At 39.8% G+C, this 22,112-nt stretch overlaps 2 protein-coding genes across 2 annotated transcripts in view; one reads left to right on the plus strand and one right to left on the minus strand.

The window, feature by feature from the left end:
• Positions 1-94: 94 nt before the first annotated feature.
• LOC123985584 (protein Smaug homolog 2) lies at positions 95-19,011 on the minus strand. The gene is made up of 13 exons (XM_046073220.1): positions 18,688-19,011; positions 16,660-17,177; positions 16,027-16,497; positions 15,581-15,823; positions 15,346-15,455; positions 14,938-15,024; positions 11,761-12,052; positions 9,263-9,348; positions 8,829-8,944; positions 8,377-8,575; positions 7,754-7,880; positions 3,988-4,071; positions 95-2,980 (listed from the first exon to the last, which is right to left on the minus strand). Exons 2-13 carry the CDS (start codon positions 16,853-16,855, stop codon positions 2,952-2,954), a joined length of 2,040 nt encoding a protein of 679 aa, XP_045929176.1. The 5' UTR covers positions 16,856-17,177; positions 18,688-19,011; the 3' UTR covers positions 95-2,951.
• A 1,069-nt stretch (positions 19,012-20,080) lies between these two features.
• gmfg (glia maturation factor, gamma) overlaps positions 20,081-22,112 on the plus strand; it is a 3,046-nt gene continuing 1,014 nt past the window's right edge. Inside the window, exons 1-6 of the mRNA XM_046073223.1 lie at positions 20,081-20,264; positions 20,644-20,740; positions 20,892-20,941; positions 21,029-21,078; positions 21,229-21,311; positions 21,537-21,610. Of these exons, the coding sequence (XP_045929179.1) occupies positions 20,262-20,264; positions 20,644-20,740; positions 20,892-20,941; positions 21,029-21,078; positions 21,229-21,311; positions 21,537-21,610 (357 nt within the window). The 5' untranslated portion in view covers positions 20,081-20,261. The remainder of the gene's footprint in view (positions 20,265-20,643; positions 20,741-20,891; positions 20,942-21,028; positions 21,079-21,228; positions 21,312-21,536; positions 21,611-22,112) is intronic.

Below are 22,112 nucleotides of genomic sequence, written 5' to 3' on the forward strand. Positions count from 1 at the left end.
AATGACAGCAATAAAAGATAACCAACTTATTCTCAGCTGCTAAAAGTCGTATCCAATGTGTAACAGAGTAATTAAACACAAACCACAAGTGAAGTTGCATAAGAAATGAACCTCTTTATTTGGACTCTCAATGATCCGACGGATGCTGCACTTCATACCATTCACACACAAGTGACCGTAAAAAAGTAGAGTAAGCATGGGATGCAAAACGTTCATAAAATATTAGAAAATGTCACGGGAGTCATCAGAATTAAATATAAATTGTACAAGACAAATATAATCAATGTAGCCTCTAGCTGGCTGCATTAATTCAATAATTAAGCCTGGCAGGGACATGAACATGACCTCGAGACCACTTGGTAAGTCTCCATATGACACAGGCTCTGTACCTCCTTGTGGATGCTTGGTATGTGAAAATACACCTGGCTGAACTTATGAAGTGTATTTCCCAAATCATTTCATGCATCACTGGAATGTAAACATGGAGTAAACATATTCCTTGGCCTATTATTAGTGTTCAGTTTACTCATAATCACATAATTTTTGTCTCAGATAAGCATCGTCATCCCCTGCTGCATCTTCATTATGCACAGACACTTGAAATCTGCTGCATTGTACCTGTGTCTATTTGCAGTAATATGTGGGTTGTACAAAGCTACAGAGGCCATGAAAAGGATAATCTGAGCCATTTGTAACAAAACACAATATGATATACAGTATAGTGAATAGTTAAAAATGAGATAGCCAAGTCTTAAAATTGTCAGCATTGTTAACTAGCAGACATCCTTTTTCACAAGCATGAGTGTGATGCATTTAGTAAGTCAGATCTATCCAAGAGCCTGCTCTGAAGAAATCCATGACTAGAATACTACTCAAGACCATTAAATCAACATATTGAGGATGCTGGAGCTGTGCATTTCAGGCACCACATTAACAGTTTATCAGGACATGACAGCCAACAGTTCACTCACAAGGCCAGGAAAAGCTATTCTCTCTCTTCACTGCATGACCAGAGAAGCAGGCGTTACATGCCTCATACAGTTATCACTGTAAATCTACTGAGACTCAGACAGAGTCCATGGATTACTAGGGTAGATGACTTTTGTTTTCAGGCTCTACCCAGCCAGCTCATGTGCGAGAAGACGTCAGATCTTTAATGTGTTACATAATGAGACAATGGAGAATTCATGACATCACATAACATGAATTGGGCGTTATCCCAGAGAGATGTAAACAGTGACATTTAGGCGATATAAACATACAACATTAGTTGCAAGATTTCTGCTCTCTAGCTGTTGGTGACTGGGCACCATCAACCACCACATTCTCTATCTACAACAGTGCTGTATTAGTGTGGCAAAACATGCGATTATAGAAAATAAGCATAAGTTATCAATATCAAGGGAGAGTAAAAAATACAATTGGAAAACATATCTGTAAATAACCATCTTTTACTAGACAGACCTCCTATGACTCTGCTGAAATAAAATGTGAATGGTTATCCCTGCCTTATGATGCAACCAAAAGTGATCCAAAAGTTAAGACCATATTACACACACATGCACCTCCGCTCTGCCACATTCAAAGACAGAGGCCGTATAAGACAGTTTTTGATTCAACACTGATACCACATGATAATGTTAGGGTTCTGAGACTGAAACACACTGAGACACAACCAGAAAATATGGACATCGTCAAGCACCTTGAAAAGTATGATTCATCAAATCATCACGTTGGCCATTTGAGGAAGAGGGCACTGCGAGGGTGAGACGCTGCGATCCGGAGCATTTATTACAAGATCAAGCTTCATTTTCCCGAGCCAATCATATGGGGGGCGGAGGGCTGAGATGGGTTTCATTTAGTTTTCTCACCCAGCATTAGAGTGTAAATTGAAAACACTCTACCCTCCTTCCTTTTATCAATTCAATATCAAATCAGCTCTCGCACAGTACAAACCCCACCAGCCCTTATTCACTCCTCTGGGGATTCCTCGGCACAAAATGAGATTCATCATCATTTATGTAGTAGGGCATAAAATAACAGAGACAAATTGCAGCTGGCATGAAGTCTTCAAACTGCTGTTCTTTAAAAACAATTATACCATTCTGTTACATTTCACTCCAAATATCCTTCTCAAATTAACAATCGCACAACCCTTCTCTTTGGCTTTGTAGAAGTTTAGAGGAGGACAGTCACTTTGATTATGTGTTCAGGGAAAACAACCAAGACAAAGAATAAGCCTACAGTTGAATTACAAGCATTTCCTAAATCCTTTTGGTCCTCCCGTTTCCTGCACAAACATGTTGTCTAGAGAGGATCAAAAGAACCAAAGAAAGCTGTCTATGTTTCAACCAACACAAGCCCTCACTAGCACTGAATGCAGAACAATTAGGGTGGCCAGGAAGTGTATTGGTTTCTGTATATCAAACACCTGTCTACAAGTGAGTGTATCGCAGGGCCAGTTACAGTTTGGAGGCTAATATCAGAGAAATTTTTAATAAAAGTGCCTTACTTCTGGCTGGAAATTTTTTGAATCTACTAATCTTATGTGGTGCTGGGGATGTGTTCTGGAAAGAAGCCTTGCTCCGAGGCAGGAGGAAAAGAAAAGTAACTCATAGGGCTGAACCCTTAAGACAGCACCAATCCACCATTTTTCGCTCAGACCACGGCAAACTGAGCCTCTGCACATCATGTCACAGTCCTGCAGGTGACATGGAGCAGTTTTGTGTTTTTTTCCTCTGTCTTGCAATATAATAATCATCTGTATTCCATTTTTAATAAACTTAGTTGTATATAATAAAGTACAAAAATATTAGAGAACATATACACAGTTTTTTTGTCATTTTGTAGTGACTGCTTTGCCTGGTTTTCTTAAGCATACGTATATCGTTGTGCTGGGTGATGAGGAACTTAACAGGCCTCAAATGAAGTGTTTTTTTCCTTTCTTCTTTTCATATTGTTGATGTCCGGTCTGTTCCATCTGAGGAGGAGATTGGAAATAAATATGTTTCAAGACATATACAGTCATAAAATACACTGCACCATTCACAATTCAGTTCACAGTTTGAGCGTTCTACTGCTTCTTCTCCTTTCCACAGGCATTAAAAGATATTGATGCCTCTTCATGTGCCCATGAATTTTTACATTAATTGCATGCTTTTCATGCATTTTTATGGCACGTCAACCACTGGACTTTGCATTTCTTATATTTATTAGATACATTTCTGGATAAGCAGCAGCTCCTTCCACAAGTTGGGAAGACACACGTCACTGCTGAATGAATATAAACAACGTCCTCACAATTGCTTTGGAACTACTTTCTCCAAAATATGCATTTGTTCATCTGCCATTGCTGTGTACGTCAACTAAAGAGAGGATGATCTTTGATGTAATTTCTTTATTATTTTCATATAATTATTCATTACTATTAATTATTATATAATTTTAAATTTAAATACAAATTTAGTTTAAACAGCAATCTGTAGATAAATACCAATGTGTATTTTCCTGCTATTTGATCTTTTACACCTCCAGAAAGTGAGCCAAACATTCTTTCAGACTGAACACAAAAAGACACCAGTAACTTATCAGTCAGTAAAATCTTACAGAGCTACTGAGTCTTAAACTTGTATGACATGATCATGCAAATTCATGCAAAAGTACAACATACGATGCACAGAGGTATGTGCCTTTCTCTTTACGCAAGAGGAACCAGACTGTAACTTGACTCATGTTTGTGTATAATTTACATGTTATATAATTTTAATACAGAAATACATACATACATAATACATGAATTATGTTTGCAAAGGGGAAGTTGTGTGTGAACAAATTAGTATGTAATGCTTTCCCTGATAGACACAAACTGTTAATAAAATCCCTTTTCTCATTGCAGAGTTATAATATATAATGTGTTGTCTTGTTGGTAGGTTTGTGAGGTTTACCAGCCTGTGGCCTATTTAGTAGCGGGCTGCTGAGGACACTTACCCCCTAAGGCATGCTCTGTCATACTGAGGCACAGTGACTCCAGCGTGGGGTTGATCTCCAGGTCAGCACCTGGAACTTGGCATTCTGAGGGAATTAGTAAGAAACAGTTTCAGTCCACAGGAATATTACGATTTAGATTACTGTCAGGACTGCAATAAAGTCAAATTCTTTCATGCTCTAAATTTTAAAAAGCATGTGTATTTCTCTCTAAATACATAATGTCTAAAGATAATTAACTGGCCAATTTTACTTACAAAAGAACAGTTGCCATCATCAGGACATGACTATGCTTCATATAGTTTAACCACCTAAAAGATACCCTGTTTAGTTGTGCTGACGAATACCTGCTATCATGTTAATGTAATGTTCAGATAATTCTTTGACCTAATAATAATCTACAAACCAGGTGACTGATACTAAATGCATAGTTAAAGTAGTTAAACCAAACAAAACAAGATTCAACATGTTGAATCTGCCGCTAATAAGGACCAACTGAAGCCAACAGAGTTGATTATCCAAACTGTCTGTTGGTAATGTCTAGTAGAGTTTACAGTTACTTCCTGTTTAAACTTTGACCAATGAAACTGAACAGCTGTGCACACAAACAGTTTTACAACACAGTCCAGCATTACAATGGACTTTAAGGTATGTGCATCTTCATTTTGAATGAAAAAAAATGGGTGAAGGTGGAATTGGTTTGAAACAGTTTAATCTAGGCCTGGACGACATGAGGAAAGTCTGTGATGTGCGATAACACATTGATGACCATATGACTTGTGATAAATAAATATTGAAGGGTGCATTTTAGCTGCCTGGTTGATTTTAAATTCACTACAGGATTAGAATTGAATATTTTAAATGTAACTAAATAGAGCAGCAACATTAAATTTCCCTATATACACTCAATGATATCTTAGTGGAAACAAATCTAAAATGTCAACAAAATAAATTATATTCCAGACATCAGTACACTGAGTGATGTTAAGAATGAATGAAGAACTCAGACATCAGTCCATATCAGTCTATCCTCCTCTCCTCTGTCCTTCTTCTTGCTGCTGCTGTTTGTCACTGCCTGCAAGTAATATTACTGCTGGTAGAGAGAGCAGTCTCAGCCAGCAGATAGGTTTATCAGAATGTGCCAAATTTTCAGGTACGTGGCAAACTAATCTAAACAATTAGACCACATGAAGGGAACATTTAGTTTTACTTGTAACAATTCACTGTTAGCCATGCCAGCGTGCTGTGCTAGTGTAAAACATAGAGGATGAGAGACTGTGGACAGAGCAGATTAAAATATCGCCTTCTTGGAGTTATCTTAACTTCACTTTCACTACACTGTCTACACCACAGCCTCTCTGATCTGCTGGCTGCTGTGTGTATGTGTGTGTGTAAGCCAACAGTGAGCAGGACAGAGGCTGCAGCGTGATAATACGGTCTGTAGCCCCGCGGGCAGCCTTTTGCAATGTGTTTATTGCGATGATAATGAAAATATGATTTGGCGATTAGCACTATTTTCATCATGTGGTCATTTGTGTTGCTTGTTGTAATGGAATCTATTGTAAAGTATGTATACCAGCATTGGTGCAGCTTCATAATATTATCATAAGAGGTACAAATCACTGTCAAAACTACAAAAAATTAGACCCCAGTAAAGAAATGATATACCTATAGGTTTGCTAGACTCACTGGGGAAAATCTAAATCTTAAAACTATTTCAATAAAACATTTTTCTTTATGTTAATTGATAATGCTTTTGGTAACCTTTATGCTGAACCAAACTACTGCATGTATGCAAAGCAAGCACATCTATAAGACCGCCTTATTTCCCACAACATTTTCATCACAAATACTTTACTGGCTGTTCACACATTTCCTTAAAATAAATGGCGTGCTAGGTACGATCAAACTCGAGCCATTGTGACATGACGCTATTGGATGTAAATGTAGTCTGTCTGAACATGTAAGTGGGTGAGACCCTTTTCACTGAGGTAAGGTGCCAGGTCGCCTCTGCAGTCCTCTTCCCTAGTTGAATGGCTAAAACAAAGTTTGTCTTTTATGTTTAGCATCAGTCACAGTTTAGATTTCACTTGCTCACAAACCAGAATGTGATCACACGTGGTCACTCAAGATGCTCTTGAGATTTATTCTGATGTCAGTTGTAAACTCCAATCTGTTTCAAGTGGATGCAGACACAATAAAGAATAATACACGTATGAGGAGGTACAGAGCAGAGCTTAAAAGTGAATCTTTAGTACACAGGCAAGGGATTGGCCAATTGGGTGTTCAGTTTGACCTTTAACTGATCTTTGTACTTAGCTGCAAGACTGTGCAGTAACGAGCTAGATGGCTTTAAATTGGATCATTTGGAATGCCCAGAAGAATACACTCTTGATTGGTCTCTTTATTGCAAGACACATATTTTAATAGAACAGAGAAGGAGTTACCAAAGACTATCCAAGTGAACTCCTTCCAGTCTCTTATCTGTTTGCCCACTTTGTACATGTATATCTGATTCCTTGTTTTACTATGATCTGTTACAGTAAACTTAGAAAATGTGACATTGTTTTTATTAAATCATGTGTAGTGATGGCTTATGATGGAAACCTCGAAAGCTCGTCAGTTCAAGTAACTGGTGGTTTACGGAGAAAGGTGCAATAAACCATCAGTGGCAGTCCTGTGGTTAGAATACACCATTGTTTTCCCCCACCGCTAGCTCTTACTACATTAAGAGGGAAAATTTGAACAGCAGAGCATTAACTGAAAAAGCTCAACAGTTCAGTAACAATGTCCACACACTGAAATCACCTAATGCACAATGAGTTAGGAGGCACTGTCTATGGTCTTGTGAAGGTCTCCGGTTTTTAGTTTGACATTAAAGGTGTCTAACATTTAAGCAATTATTTCTTTTAAAATACAATACATCTTGTATATCCAGTCTTCTGTTATGAATGATGGTTTATAGAAATACTGTATTATTGTTGTTTTTGTATATAATTTGGAACGTAACAACAGCACGAGCCCCTAGCTGTAGTCGAGGAAACTGTAATTGCTGCTGGGTTCATACATTTGTTTAAGTTATGAGTTTTTGGCTTTCACACAGAATGCTATGTTATGGAAACGTCCTATGATGACTCTGTTGGAAAATGACAGGACCATTACAGATGAATTTGCAATACTCGTGTGGCATCTGGCACAGGAGACAAGGGAACTAAAAGGTTATGTATATTGTACGAGGTGACAGATTGTTTACTGCAACATGCCGCTACGTCTTGTCTTGTTATTTTGTCCTTGGCACAGAGGTAGAGCAGTTCTCTATTTTGGCATCTGACCAAATGGCCTTTTTTATAATGTAGCTTGTGTTGCCCGCAAAACCCACTAACAAGAGAGTCAAATCTGCCAATTCCAAATAATCTCTATTCCATTAACCATTTCCAAGTAAGCTTGATTTTTTTTCCCTTGAGGAGCTCTAGATAAGAAACACATAGTTTTTCCTTATCTGAATCAAGGGGTCTAAGGATAACAGCGTGTCATCTGCTGTACAGACTGTAAAGCTCCTTGAGGCAAATTTGCGATGTGTGATACTGGGGTGTATATAAAAAAAAAGTAAATTACTTGACACTAGTGTGGTAAAATGTAAACAGAAGATGAAGTGAAGCATAACTGACAAATATCAAAATGTAAACAAGAACAGTGATAGACTAAAAGGTGAGTGCATACACCCACGTGAACCCATGGAGAATAAAAGAGGCTTGACCTCATACAATACCTTGCTGCTGGAACATGAGCATGGTTTGCGGGGAAGTGTGGACAGGGAGTGAGTGGGTCCGCTGCACAGAGCTGCGACTCTGACTTGGCATGCTGTTACTGCCCCCAGGGTTGGCAAACCACAGGTTCTATAGAGGGAAACAAGTTCTCATTACGCAAATGCCACTCATCATAGGAGGTTGGCATGGTTTGCTTATCTTTCAGTGAAGCCATTAAACAGAAACTCTTCAAGCTATGATAATGATCAATTCATATCAGAATGTGATGCCTAACCCCTTGTACTGTCTTGTGAGTACTGATTAAACTGCCAAAGTCTCATGTTTTCCTTTCAGAAAAAATCTTTACAAAGTGTATTAGACTCCTTGGGCATGTCATTAGGTGGGTCAGTAGCTTCAGACATAACAAATAGAGATATTGAAGAAAGACTCAAAAACACAAACTGCACTAAAAATATGAAGTCAGTTTCAGATACCCTAAATAAATACTTTAACCTATGTCGTTAGATTTATGCACCAAAAGAAAAAAATAGACATGATCGATAAATATGATCCATCACAATTTAAAGCAAGCTACACGTGACCCAAACTGCTGGTAAAATGCTCATTCAGTGACAGGAATACTGACTTGTCTACCCTGGCCTGCCAGCGCAGGACTAGTGAGTGTGTGGCGTGGAGAAGCTCCTCCAATCCCGCCGGGACTCAGAAGACCCATGCGCCCAGCTGGTAGTCCACGAGGCGTCATCTGGAACTGCCTTTGGCCTCGCCGTGCTACACCTCCACTCACAGAGCCTGCTGTGGGGAGGGAGTTGGACCCATAGGTCCAGCTGGAGTAAGAAAAACAAATAAAAATCAATGAGAGTTAAGAGAACTGCATGTTCAACTTCTGAAGCTTCTTCATATGAAATTGTAGGTATTATTTGAATGAGGAAGAGAGAGAAATAAGGGAGGGGGAAAGAGAATCAAAGTAAAAGTTAGACAGTAGGGATAAGTGCATGAAGAAGGTAACATTGAGCTGGTGTGACATCTCCCCTGCTAAATAGGGAGATCAAAGGTAAAAGAGGGCCAGCAGAGTCTTACCCTTTCTGTCGGTACACAGGCATGTCCAGCATAGCTTTCCGAGGGAACAGGCGGAGCAGTTTGAGGACCTGCTGCTTCCAGGAGACCAGCCTTTTCTTATGAGTTTCCGTAAAAGCCTGACACAGAGAACATACCGCAAAAGAAAAAAGGCATCCGATTTTCAAACAGAGTTGAAAGGGCTTCAGCACACGCACCTGGAATTTGTTATTTTTAAAGGAAAGAGCTCGTTTTATTCTTCATTTCAAGAGGAAAATCTATAGATGATTACAACTTTCTCTATCACTAACATTTAATGCAAATTTATCTATATGGTATTTACATAATTTAATATTTCTGCAATAAATCTGACATTAGGTGCGCTTACACAAAATCCATGCACACAAATGACTGAAACTCATTCAGCAAAAGAAAAAACTTAATCTTCAGGTTCTCACCTCATGTATCAGACATTTCTCAATGAGCTGAAGGTAACAGCTGATATTCTCCTCATCTGGCCTTGACACCAGCAGCTGGGTGCACACTGAAACAACAAAACAGCCAGGGTTTATACATTCATGTCCATTAAGAAATTTCGGATCTGAGGTACATCTGCAGATATAGATTTAATAATAATTAAAGATGCAAGCAGCGTTGGGTGGGCCCTCGCGGCCTGACGCCTGTCGGGCCATGACGCAGCTGCGTCGCAGTTGATCTTTGAAAACTCACAGATAGCACAAGTTTTCATCATCAATGCCTTTAGAATGCACAGTAGAAAATTGAAGCTGATCCAATTAATTCCCTAGGAGCAGTTCGTTAAAGTAGGCAAATGGTGTGAACAGTGAAAAATGGGTTTTGCATGCTTCAGGTGCATGGGCTTTAATGTGTTTCCTGATATGATACATGTCCCCAAATCATTTTGTGCCTGTAGGTTGAACGGGGTCTAATTTTTTCAAATTTTGTAGGTGGCGCTATGGAGCCATTTTGCCACACCCATATGTGAGACCCTTAAAATACATAATTTTTCACCACGCCTGATGTGTGTGCAAAGTTTGGTGAGTTTTCAGGTACATTAGAAAAGTGTGATTCAAATGGGAAAACGAAAGAAAGGAAGAATAATACTTATAATTTCAATAGGGTCCTCGCATGTTTCATGTTCAGGCCCTAACTATAGATTTTATTTGATGACGTCTTTCATGAAACTCGACGTGACTTTACATCATATAAGATCCGTAACAAAAAACAACAAGCAGCAATAAGAAAACATACAGTGTAGAAGGAGAGTGTAACTGTGGTGGAGTGTGTGTGTGTGTGCTCGTGTGTATGTGCGATGAGGGGCTATTTCACCATTTGAATTATACTTCATTCTCCACCTTATGTTAGTATTTACTCACTACTTGAATCTGCTCACCTTTCTTTTCCCTTCAGTTCTCTTTTCCCCACACTCACACACCCACATCTCTGGTCTCTTACAGCAAACACACTGGCTTGCCATGCCTCTTTCTGTTCCTCTCTCCCTGTATGTGTCTTCTCTGCTGTCTCTCTGCATCAGCAGTATGTTTCATAAAGTTGCATAAAAGACAGAGAGATAGTCTTTTGGATTTTCCACCCACAATTTTTTTTCATAGCATGACATCTGCACTGCTGCTTTACCTTGTCCGTGCTTGTAAAATATCGACAATTTCAGCGTCATGTAACGTAATACCAGATAACATCTCTCTCTGTTTCTCTGCAAAATGCTCAAATGGGTGGCCAAATATACTTTGGCGGACATTAATATACCTAGGCCGTCCGTCCAAGTAATGTCTTTATGTGGGAAAGACTGACATACCACCAATGAGAAAACAATAAGAAAACACCAACAATCGAAATAAAATAAAAAACGATATTGCAGTATAGAACAAGATGCAGTAGATGCTGTTAAAGTGAGAAAGCTAGTTTAAAAAGATGGCTTTTAAGAGCACTTTTCAGTTTGGGTGCAGCATAGGAGAAGGTAACACATTGTGTTAAGGCTGACAGCTGGCAGTGCCAGTAGACTTACTGTGGAAGACCGTAAAGAGCGAGAGGGAGTTTAAGTCTGAAGGAGGTTTTTGAAATAAGCAAGGGATAGATTGTGAAGAGCTTTAAATGTTAATAATAACATTTTGAAGTTAATTTGTTGTGGCACAGGGAGCCAGTGTAATTGAATCAGCTGTGGAGGGACATATTCCGTGGACTGTGAGTGTGTAACAATCCATGCTGCAGAGTTCTGGATGAGTTGGTTTATTGGGGGATGCCTGCCAGGATCGCATTGATGTAGTCATTGCGAGATGTTTCGCAGATGGAAAAAAGGCTATCTGAGAGACATTGTTTATATGACTGGAGAAAGAAAGGGTAGAAAATAATAAACAGAAGTGGCTCTTGTAGTACTCCATGCTGAACCCCCAACTCAAATGCTAGCAAGACGGTCAATGAGGAGCTTATGGGATTTGGTTTCAAAGGCTGCAGTGAGATCCAGGAGGATGAGGATAGAGAGTCGGGCTGTTCTATTGAACAAATTTTTAATAACAATTTCAATTTTGGCTTCCAACGATTATAAAAAGAACTTAATCGATTATTGTGCCGCATGCTGTTTCGCCATGACACTCGTTTTATCTTATGTTATAAATCCAGCGCACCCTTTCCCTTTTCTTCAACCAGGGCAAACACTGCTTATTACGATTTTTGATATAACTGAGCAACCCTAATAGAGAGTAGACCGGAATCGGCTGCAGAGGTCATTGGTGATCTTAACCAGGCCAGTTTCTGTGCTATGCTTTGGTCGAAAGCTGGATTGGAATTGTTCAAGAAAATCACTGTTATCAAGATAGATCTGTAGTCGAGATAAAACAACCCTCTCAAGGATTATGGCTGATGAATGGTAAATTGAAAATACGGCTGTAATTATAATTCAAGCTGGGAAAAACATCTCTCTTACCTTTACCCATGACTCGGGTGAACTGTCCAGCAATGTCGCCGTCTGAGATGGGTGTGGCTGATGAGTCTCCATCACAGGGAGGTGGGTTGTGGGACTGGAAACCCTCTGAGGCCGGCTCTTTGTCTGCTCCTGTTTTTGTGGCTTCTGTAGAGGAGGTGGCTGTGTCCGGGGCGGTGGCGGTGTCCGAGGCAGTCTGTGCTGCACTGGGTGGGCTGTAGGCCTTGATGGGTGTGATGATGATTTGTTGCATCTCTTGGAGGGCGTTTCGCAGGTTTCCCCCTTCCAAAATATCCTGCAATGAAATGACAACATCAGTTTCACATGCGTATATGTATACGCGATTCAGAGGTAGGGATGTAGCGATTACCGGATATCACTAATAACCGCGCTTTAAAACATCACAGTTAATTAATCGTAAAGACTGCACTACACCAAGTGTTTCTGTTGTAGGTAAAGGAACTGTTGCAACTTGCACAAAATGAAAACAAAAAGTTACACAAGCAGTACATCTGCTTAAATTGCCGTGATTATCAGAGATATGGAGGCTAGGCTACTAGTGTACACTGGCTTAACTAAAGCAGAGGGCACTAAACTGTGAAGCTTTATTTCCACCAAAAGAAAAAAAAAAAAACGGCAGAAGTCGGCAGTGTGGGAGAATTTCGGGTACACCAATACTGACCAGGGCGTTACTGACGTATCACCTATTCAAAAACTTGCCGTTAAAAGGTTGCTACTAAAGGAGCGAATACCTACATCAAATTTGATGCAGCACATGCAGGATCACCACCCAGCTTTGCACGCCCAAGTAAAGGTAATTCATAATAATTGAGTTAAATAACGTGGCAAGCTGGTAGGGAATTAAATATAAATGTGTCACTTACAATCGATTGCGTAGTGGTGAAAGTTGGGCGTTCGGCGCAAAGTAAAATAAAAAAAGCAGCATGTAACCTTTCAGACTCACCGCAACAGCAGCACCATGAGCTCACCGCGGTCAAAGTACTTAAACTTTTGCGCTGACCATAGTCCTCTCAAGACAGTCAGTAACTGAACATTTAACGTTACATCCTGTTGCCTCCTCCTGTCTGTGTTGGCAAAATATTAGGCTTTGTATGCCAATATGCAAGGTGTAAAACACTAACATAACACCAGGAGCTTATAAACTTCCAGGACTACCAATTACGTGCATTTCAGTTATTAATAACACTGCACAAGAGATGTTCTCAATTTCTCAATCACCTTCACTAAAACCTATATGTATGGATGAGAGTTGATGACAATAACAGTTCAGTTTATTCCTCTTATTAATAACAATTTCACCTGGGGCATAAATAAAGTCAATATTCGTCTTATATTAATAATAATACTTAAATATTATAGACGTATAATTGTTAATGTAATTAAATATTAAAAATCAACTTAAGTAATTACTAGTGTTGTTAAATTAATTAATGCATAATAATTGTGATAATGGTGAAACTGTGATTATTCCTCTGACGATAATCATACCAACAAAATCTATAATCGTTGCATCCCTATTCAGAGGTATGCTTTCGGTTTAAGAGGGATGTTGTGAGTAGAGAGAAAGATATCCAACTATAGATCTGGGCCCGTATTCATAAAGATTCTAAGGATCCTCTCAGAAAACTCTTAATTTAGCTTAAAAACTTTTACGTAGGAGTCTTAGCTTAAGAGCGATCAGGGACTGATCTGAGAGCAACTCTGAACAAGAAAAAGACAAAAACTTTCATCTTAGTGAGGAGGCAGGGTTGACCCCGTTGCTACGTATGACACAATCTTTTGAAGACTGATTGGTTGGTTGTCCAAGAAGGAAAAAAAAGAGTGATTTTAAGTATAGGTTCTATTCTAAGCCTACACTTTGGAAATTACATGCGTAATATTTCCTATTTGACCATTCTCTCACACACACACACACACACACACACACACACACACACTATATATGTGTATATAAATCCTGTTTTTTTTATTTACCATGCTGTTAATTTCCTATAAGGTATTTGATTGGCTTAGAATGATATAAATTGTTCCACTCTTTCCAATTACACTGATTGCTGGCATGTCTATTTAAGTGGTGCTTTGAATGTTGGTTTTAATGTATCAAACATGGAATCAAAACCAAGAAGGGCGAGAAAGCCCAACTGGACAGATGAACAGTGTTTACCGTTAGCCCAGTTAGTGGATGAACACAAGGCCATTCAAAAAGGAAAATTCGGGCCGGGTGTCACAGCACAGGGCAAGAAGCAGACGTGGGAACAGTTCATCCCCCCTGCTTGTGCACACCAGGGAAGCCTGCTATATTCATAAATGCAGTTTTTTGAGCCTGCAAGGTGGGAATGTCCAGTGGAAACGAAATGAACTGTGACACAATAAGAGGTTCTGAAAGTGCTGTAATTGTTTGTGTGATCACTCTGCTTACAGAAGGTTGTGACAGACCCAAATCATCACTGCTGGATTGCTGCATTTTCCCAGTTGCCAAATATCGTAATGTAGTGATTACTTTCATTTCTGCCGCTATGGCATTCCTGCGCTGTGTCGGAGATGTTAGCGCGTCTCTAATAAGATCAGTCACAAACATGATCCCTGCACGATCTAATCTATAGCGTCTGATTAACTCACTGTCATCCATTGTCTGCAACACATTTCTTCTCCCTCTTTGTCTTTCTGCCATTTTCTCCTCTACTAAGGAAACTCTTAAGCCTCTAAAAAGTCCTCGTCCGTGCTCCTAACAATTTTGACCTTAGGACCTCTTTTAAGGGTTAAGATGCTTTCTGAATTACTTTTTTCTTTACTAGGATTTTTTCTGCAATTGTAAGAGTAAACGCCCACATTTCTAAGAATTTTCTTAGAATTTTGTCACTAGGAGCTACTCTTTGCATTAAGATTTTTTATGAATACGGGCCCTGGTTTTGAGGCTAAGGGGCAGCAAACATTTGCCCCATTGAAATATCTTGGGAGGAAGACACAATCTCTACTGGCTCTGCTTTGTGTCTGTTTCTGTTCCAACAAGCAAAATGGGAAATTCTTCAATGAACTAAAGAAAGTGTCACATGAACATCACGGAGTACACATTCAAATGCATTTGTGATACAAGTGAAAATTCATTTGGAAAAAAACTGTTTTCTTTAGTATGAGAAGAACATCAGCATTCTGAATTACCTTTTCTAAAGACTTGAGCACACTCTGTCTCTCTCGCAGTTTCTGGATACTCAAGGCGATCTTATGCCGTGCTCCTTTAGTAACGTTCTAGAAAGGACAAATAGAAAGCAACAGGATGGCACAAGAAGCAGACAAGTGATTTCTAGTGGCAACACTACGCAATTTATACAGTTACTAAATAACAAACCTAATCACCATTTGTTACATTAAAGCCAAGGGGCAGAGGCAAAATCGCACCATTTGTATGTGTGACTGGCTCGATATAACTGTAGGGTGCGTTGCTTAATTTCACGCCTCATTGAGAGTTGATGTATCATCAGGTTTGACGACAGTAATGTTCACAATTGATAAGGAGGGTGGAATAATCAAAGCCCAGCCCCAGTGTATGTCAAAGGGAGGCTTAAAAACCTGTGACTCCAGGTGCTGCTCTGTGAGAATCATCATCTCCTCATAGGTCATCTGCGAGAAAAGTGATGCATATTTATGAAGGCGTAGACTCTTTAACCATGCGGGAACATCTAGAACAAATACACACCAAAGGACAAAAAAACAGTAATGTTACATTTCGGCTTATATCACCACAGCTGTTGGCTGTGCACGGCTTTTACCAGAGCCAAATGCTGCTACAATAATGAACTCTGACCTTTCATGCCACTGCCATCCTCTTGGAAGGTGTTGCGACTGGAGCCCTGTTCTTCTGTCTGCTCACTGCCTGAGGAGGCTACACTGCTCTGGGGTGAAAGGGGTGCGTGGTCTGTTGGAAATAAGTTCTGCCGGCCCCCTGCATCATCCTGGCTAACCCACTCAGAGCCACAAGCCTGTAGACTGGAAGGAATAACGCACATGGGCTTCTTCAGAGGGCTGGGCTGCATCTGCCCACCTAGACCTGGTGAGGGAAACAAATGAGGAACAACAGAAATTCTTTAGAATTCTTTTCAAAGAAATTAAAAAGTTGTTAACAATCTAAGATCGTTAACAAAATGCACACCATTTGGTACAATAAGGGGTATATGTCTACGATGGTCTCATTTGTCAATTTTCCTCATGTTTTCACCCAATTTCAGAAATGAGGAGAATGCCAAACGTTACCCGCGTTATTGCTGTTGATGGGAGATGACATCCCGCCTGGGAAAGGCATGTGTCCGTTCTGACCCGCTGGAGATGTGCTGGATGAAGGGGGCTTTTCGTGCCAGGTGAGGCCAGGGTCCAGAGCCTCAGCAGAGCTGGGCCATTCATCTGAGCCCTGGCGCGGGTGGTAGGGGCTAGATGGGGCCCTGGGTGCATAGCCACTAGATAGGTGCTCCTCCAAGTGGTTTAGCCACATGGCCAGAGAGGTGCGGTCATCCAGTGTGGTGGCAGGGTGGATGAGTGCATAGGACAGCAACTGTCTGCTTTCTTCCACAAACAGGCTACTCTCAATAGTGTGACTCAACACCTTCTGCAGCAGCTTCATGTACTCACATTTGGCCTCGCTGTTGCGTGGCTGCAGCAGAGGCAGATGGGACAGCAGCAAGGACACAACTTTCTCCTTTGGCTCCTGATGCCACTGGCTGACAATTGCTAATGACAAATGGCAAACAGACAATTCCACTTGCAATTAATCTTTCATTACTGGTTTAATGTAAGCCTTCATCAATTTTATGAAAAGATAGAACTAATGGTGTTTCACAATCAGACAAAATCAATAGTGTTATATAAAAACTCAAAAACAAACTCAGCTACCTGCATTGTTGGCCTCAGCTTCTAGGATGTGGATCTCTGTGCAGTCTGCTAGCCAGTGTTCAAGGCAGATGTGTAAGAAGCGAGCCTGGGTGCGGGACACCCTCTTCAGGAGGGACAACAGTGCCACCGTCTGTTCACACTCATTCCAGCCCTTGAACCAATCTGTGAGGATACCTACCTGGTCTCGGAACATCATGGCGTGTCTCCTCGGTAAGGAGAACAGGAATGTGTGGATGGGGAGGGGGGTATGGGAAAGACTGTTCTCTCAGACACAGACAGGATCAGTCTCACCCCGCACAGCGGGGTCGTATTTGTAACAGTCCTGGGATCCCCTCAGACTGGACCGAGGGGCCCTCACATGGTGCAGAAGGAACTGCAGACAGGGACGCCGTGTGGATTATTGGGAAGATGTCTTAAGAAGTGAGGCTGAAAGTGTGTGTCAATAGTAGTTGGTAATGACACAAACAGGAAAATATTTTTTTTCACTCTGGCATGTTCAGTATCACATCATCCGTGCCCTATAGATAAAGAAACAGACAAAGAGAAAACATGAGTGCTTCAGCAGATTAAGTCCATCTATTCCTCCCTCAGACTTAATACTGGAATATGTTCTTCCTGTACATTCTTACAGTATGTACATTCTTCTGAACCTAGGCTGCAACCAAGAGACATGATTGTCTTAAATGATGGAGATGGATCATCAGCTTCAGTAAGGTACGAACTGAATTAACATTGAAGGTATGTAATATATAAATAAGAGAGTATGGCACACACAGCCTATTCATGACAAACACACTGCTTCAAACTTTTATGATATGCAAAGGATGGCAGAGATAAGGAATACTACGTCAAATTGGAGTTTTAGAACAAATCTTGCAAATCAATTCCTGACATTTTATATAGATATGATTGTAAGGGTGTTACCTGAGATAAGCTTTGACTAATAAAGTATCACTTCAAGCGATTCACAAAAGGTGTGTCAAACACATTATCCTAAAGATGAGAGTCCAGATCAGTAACACAGAGTAATTCTTAACGTACAATGTCAAAATAGGCTGCTATCCAAGGAATAAGGGCTGCCATCAGTGCCCTGTATTAACGACAGCTAATCATAATACACTAGTTATCCCTACTGAAGAAAACTGGTCTCTAATCAGCTAGGGTAACGTTACATGCCAAAACTAACTGCCAACACTGCAGCTATCACCTGTAACATTATGAGCTATAATTTTGATTAAACAACTAATGAGTGTCTGACTATAAGATCTGATCAGCAGACTGGTGTTGTGATTATCCCTGTGAGGTTTATTAAGTTGAAACAGACTAACATTCGATTCAGATTTAGCTTGGTTCAGTTATGACGTTTGAGACAGACTATTCGACACAGTATAGACATTTCAAAGCAGGAGTATCGCAGCAAGATGTTTCGATGCCTTGCTTCACAACACCAAAACCACGTGACCACTACAAACCGGCCTCATCAGAGAAGTGTCGCGCTGGTTTTGAATACTGGGTGTTCTTGGTAATCTGCCTCAGTGTTTATCATAGCTGTAGACTCTGTTTAAAAGTGACTGGCTTTATTGAACCAAATAACAACACTGAAAGCGGTGAAGCCACTTGTATCCTAACTGTTTCATCATAATCTCAGATTTAATCCATGCATACGGATACAATACTAATGATTTGGCCAGCAGATGTCGCCATTTGGGAATGTATAAAATTGTTCGAAACAGTGAACCATTTTCTATACAATTGCTTCATAGTGATTCAGTACTTTAGAAAGCCTCGTTTTCCTGAACACTAGCTTGGTCGGCAAAAATCAGTGATGAGAGATTCGGTATTTGTATTGTTTTTCAGAACACTGTTGCTTTACCCTTTCTCCGTTTCGTAACGTTACTTCAGTCTTAGCGATGCAAACAGGGACGTTAAAACGCAGTCACTTTTAATCGACAGCAGGTTGTAGCTAGTTGACTAGATAAAGTTATGTGAGTTGCGATTTACAATAAACACAAAAGGTTTGTTGTTTACCTTTGTCAGTTGTCACTGGTTAGCGAGCTAGGCTAAAGTGCTAATGCATAGCTAGCTCGACGGTAGGTACAGCTAAATGCTAGCGCTAGCGTCTTAGCTAGCAAGTTTTGCTAATAGATGCAATAACGTTAGCTTAGCTGAAAGAAGCGTAGATTTCGATCCCATACGAGGTATTCCTTAAGGATGCTCCTTTACAGCGGCACGCTCCCTAGGTTTCAAACATACCATGTTAAAGAATGTATGTACAAAATGTTTATTGCAGTGCAGAAAATAAAGAGTACGCCTGGAGAAATCTACTTCGATTTTGAGTTGACGTAAGACGTGTGTACAACGTCATACGCCCGGTCGGCACGTAATGTTTTGTTCCGCCCACAGTCTAGTTCCCACCCTGGCACACATGCCTTTTTGTAGTAAAAGTAGGCACTACGGGCATGGTCATATGGAAAAAATTCGTCGTATATTTACATATATTATGATATAAGTCTTCGTATGAAACGTTTCATATCAGGTTTTCTGTGCTGAGTAACTTGGCCGATTGTTACTACCAGAGACGTTATTACTACTCAATAAATACTGCTGTAGTGCACCAAATTCTTTTTACATTGTTGAATATTTTTTGATTATTTTCCCAATTAATCGATTCGTTTAAAATGTCATGATTGGGGTGTTCCCGGAGTTGCAATATTTCCTAAAGTTTCCACCTGTTGAGTACAGTATAACAGCATTTTTTTGTCCTGTGAGATACAATTATAGTTTACACTTTTAATTTGACAATATTCCCAGGTGGTAGGGAGGATCATCTATTTTAATCATAAGGTTGGTGGTTCAAGTCCTTTTCCCTCCTGTGCACGTAACCTTGAGCAAGACACTGGACCCCAACTGATTTCTATGTAATGTTATGTAATGTATTCACCTTGGAAAACACACCTGTGCCTCTAGTTTTTTTATTTTCAGCATGACAGTCATATAGTGAGATTTGGTTTGAGAAACATTCAGTTTGAAGCTTCCAGGGAAGTGGCCCAAAACGCAACGGCACAGTAATAGTGCCTGACAATCTGATCTACGTTAATAATGTGATGCACAATGACCACATATTGTACATATGAAGTCAGAAAACAACAATAGAGTGATACATCGACAGGAACCTTTAATCATGGATAACGCTTACTTTGATTTTAGTAGTAGCCTATATTTTACTTTCATGGGAAGTGAAAGTAACCCTAATCCTACTAATGTTGTCACACTGGTTATGGATAGGATTTGGTAAAATTAATCTTCTTCAACTTCAGTGTGGATCTATTAAAATGAATCACAATCTCCTCTGTCATACTGAGATTCATAGGTTTGTCATATGCGTTAAAAGATGGTCAGAACGTTTCATACTCTACTGAGCTTGCATACTGGTGCATACTTTTGTCGTTGAAAAGAGGAACCAGCCCTGATGCATGCTCTAGCTGTGTGTCAGCCCTCCCCTTGCCATCTTAAGGAGGATCTTGACAGTCTGAGAGTAGCTGTCAGCCAAACTGTTTCAGCAAGGCAGTGTCACCCTGAAGACAGAAAAGGATCCTTTGAGAATGGTAGGTGAAACTGATGCAATTGCTTGAAAGATTTAGCTTTTCTGTTAAAATTTACTGGATTTGATCATTTGTCATTCTTACACATTTGTGTATATATATTTTTTACTTTGCCATTGCGACACAAGCCGACCATCCCCCGTGCTCTTTTGCACAGGAAACTACATTCTTGCATGTTGCAACAAAAACATTTCCTGCCCTCAATATGTCAGAATAGTGTCATGAATGTTTAATGCATTCATGCAAGGTGGATAGAGACCTCAACATCTGAACAAATCGAGCAAATGTCTCTTGCTTTGTTTCTATTTCTGGCCTGTAGACCAATCCATTTAATTTTATCACACAATTTGATTTTCTTTTGCTTTTTTACCCTATTTTGCAGTCAAGCTCCCTGGTTGTGTGTGAAGTGGATGAAAGTCTGAAAGAGAAACTGAAAAAGTTTAGATTCCGAAAAGAGACCAACAATGCGGCCATATTAAGTAAGTATCAAGTATCACATACTAATGATGAATGTTATAGTTACTTGTATATCTCCACTCTAACACATTTAACTCTAAAACTTGATTAACACAAATCCCATAAAAATACAAAACAGAACCAAAAGCCTAAATATTCATTCTTATTTCTTAGTGAAAATAGATATGGAGAAACAACTTGTTATCCTTGAGGAGGAATATGAGGCAAGTGACATTTTGTAATGGGTTATTTTTTGTAGTTGTTGTTTCTTTCTGCATTAAAAGTCACTGAGACTCACCTTTGTCTTTTAGAACATCTCACTGGATGAGTTGAGAGAAGAACTTCCAGAGCGGCAACCCCGATATCCTGACTGAATAATTATAACAATCAATATATATGAATATAACAAAATCCTCAAATACACTGAAAGTATATTTGCAAATTCCTCTATTGAAGCTGCAATGAGAAAATCAGTGTTTTAAAAAGTGGAACTTCCTTGACAGTTGTGCACATTCATTGTCTACAGCTACAAATATGTCCATGCTGATGGGAGGGTGTCTTACCCACTGTGTTTCATTTTCTCCAGTCCAATGGGTGAGTAGTTACAGTATCTTAAATCAAAATTAATCTTTCTCCTTAGATTAAACTTCTGTTCTGCATATCAGAATATCCCAACTGCCAAATTAATAGGGATCTCTTCTTGTCTCCACTTTATTTAAATGTATTTAAGCGATTGAAGTTGCATTTGGATTTGTTGAGGTATGTTTGACTGGTCACATTAGAGAATCCCTTTTGAGCATGTCAAATTCATTTTAACAGGATGTAAGCCAGAGCAACAGATGATGTATGCAGGCAGCAAAAATCGACTAGTCCAAGCTGCAGAGCTCACAAAGGTATGTCAAAATTATGACCTGGAGTTTATCATCAAGAATGATATAAAATAAGTGTTTGAATGAAATAAAAAAACTTCTTTTAAATTGTATATATATGTGTGTTTGTTTACAAATGTGCCTTTTATGGTAAATGTGTCAAATATATACAGATGCTCATTGCAAATCTCCATTTTCTCAATCTGCACTCAAGTATTTTTTTTAATGAATCTTTTTTTCAAACCCACAGCTACAAGGTAGTTTATTAGTCCTGATACAGCACAACGCAGCATAACAAATAGAAAATTTTAGTTCCTTCATGCTACACACACAACATATGGGGCGGCTGTGGCTCAGGAGGTAGAGCGGGTTGGCCGTTAATCGGAAGGTCGGCGGTTCAATCCCTGGCTCCCCCTGGTTGCGTGTCGAAGTGTCCTTGGGCAAGATACTGAACCCCGAATTGCCCCTGGCGGCTATTCTGCCAGTGTATGAGTGAGTGTGAATGTTAGTTTCCGTTTGAGCACTT

The sequence above is a fragment of the Micropterus dolomieu genome, linkage group LG17, assembly GCF_021292245.1.
Source record: "Micropterus dolomieu isolate WLL.071019.BEF.003 ecotype Adirondacks linkage group LG17, ASM2129224v1, whole genome shotgun sequence".
Classification (NCBI taxonomy): Eukaryota; Metazoa; Chordata; class Actinopteri; order Centrarchiformes; family Centrarchidae; genus Micropterus; species Micropterus dolomieu.

Coding starts and splice junctions, on each gene's coding strand:
- LOC123985584 (XM_046073220.1), bottom strand. CDS start 16,855: ATGATGTTCCGAGACCAGGTAGGTATCCTCACAGATTGGTTCAAGGGC. Junction 15,824..16,026: donor CATCAACAGCAATAACGCGG/GTAACGTTTGGC, acceptor TTCCCTCACCAG/GTCTAGGTGGGCAGATGCAG. Junction 15,456..15,580: donor GGATGGCAGTGGCATGAAAG/GTCAGAGTTCAT, acceptor TATTTGTTCTAG/ATGTTCCCGCATGGTTAAAG.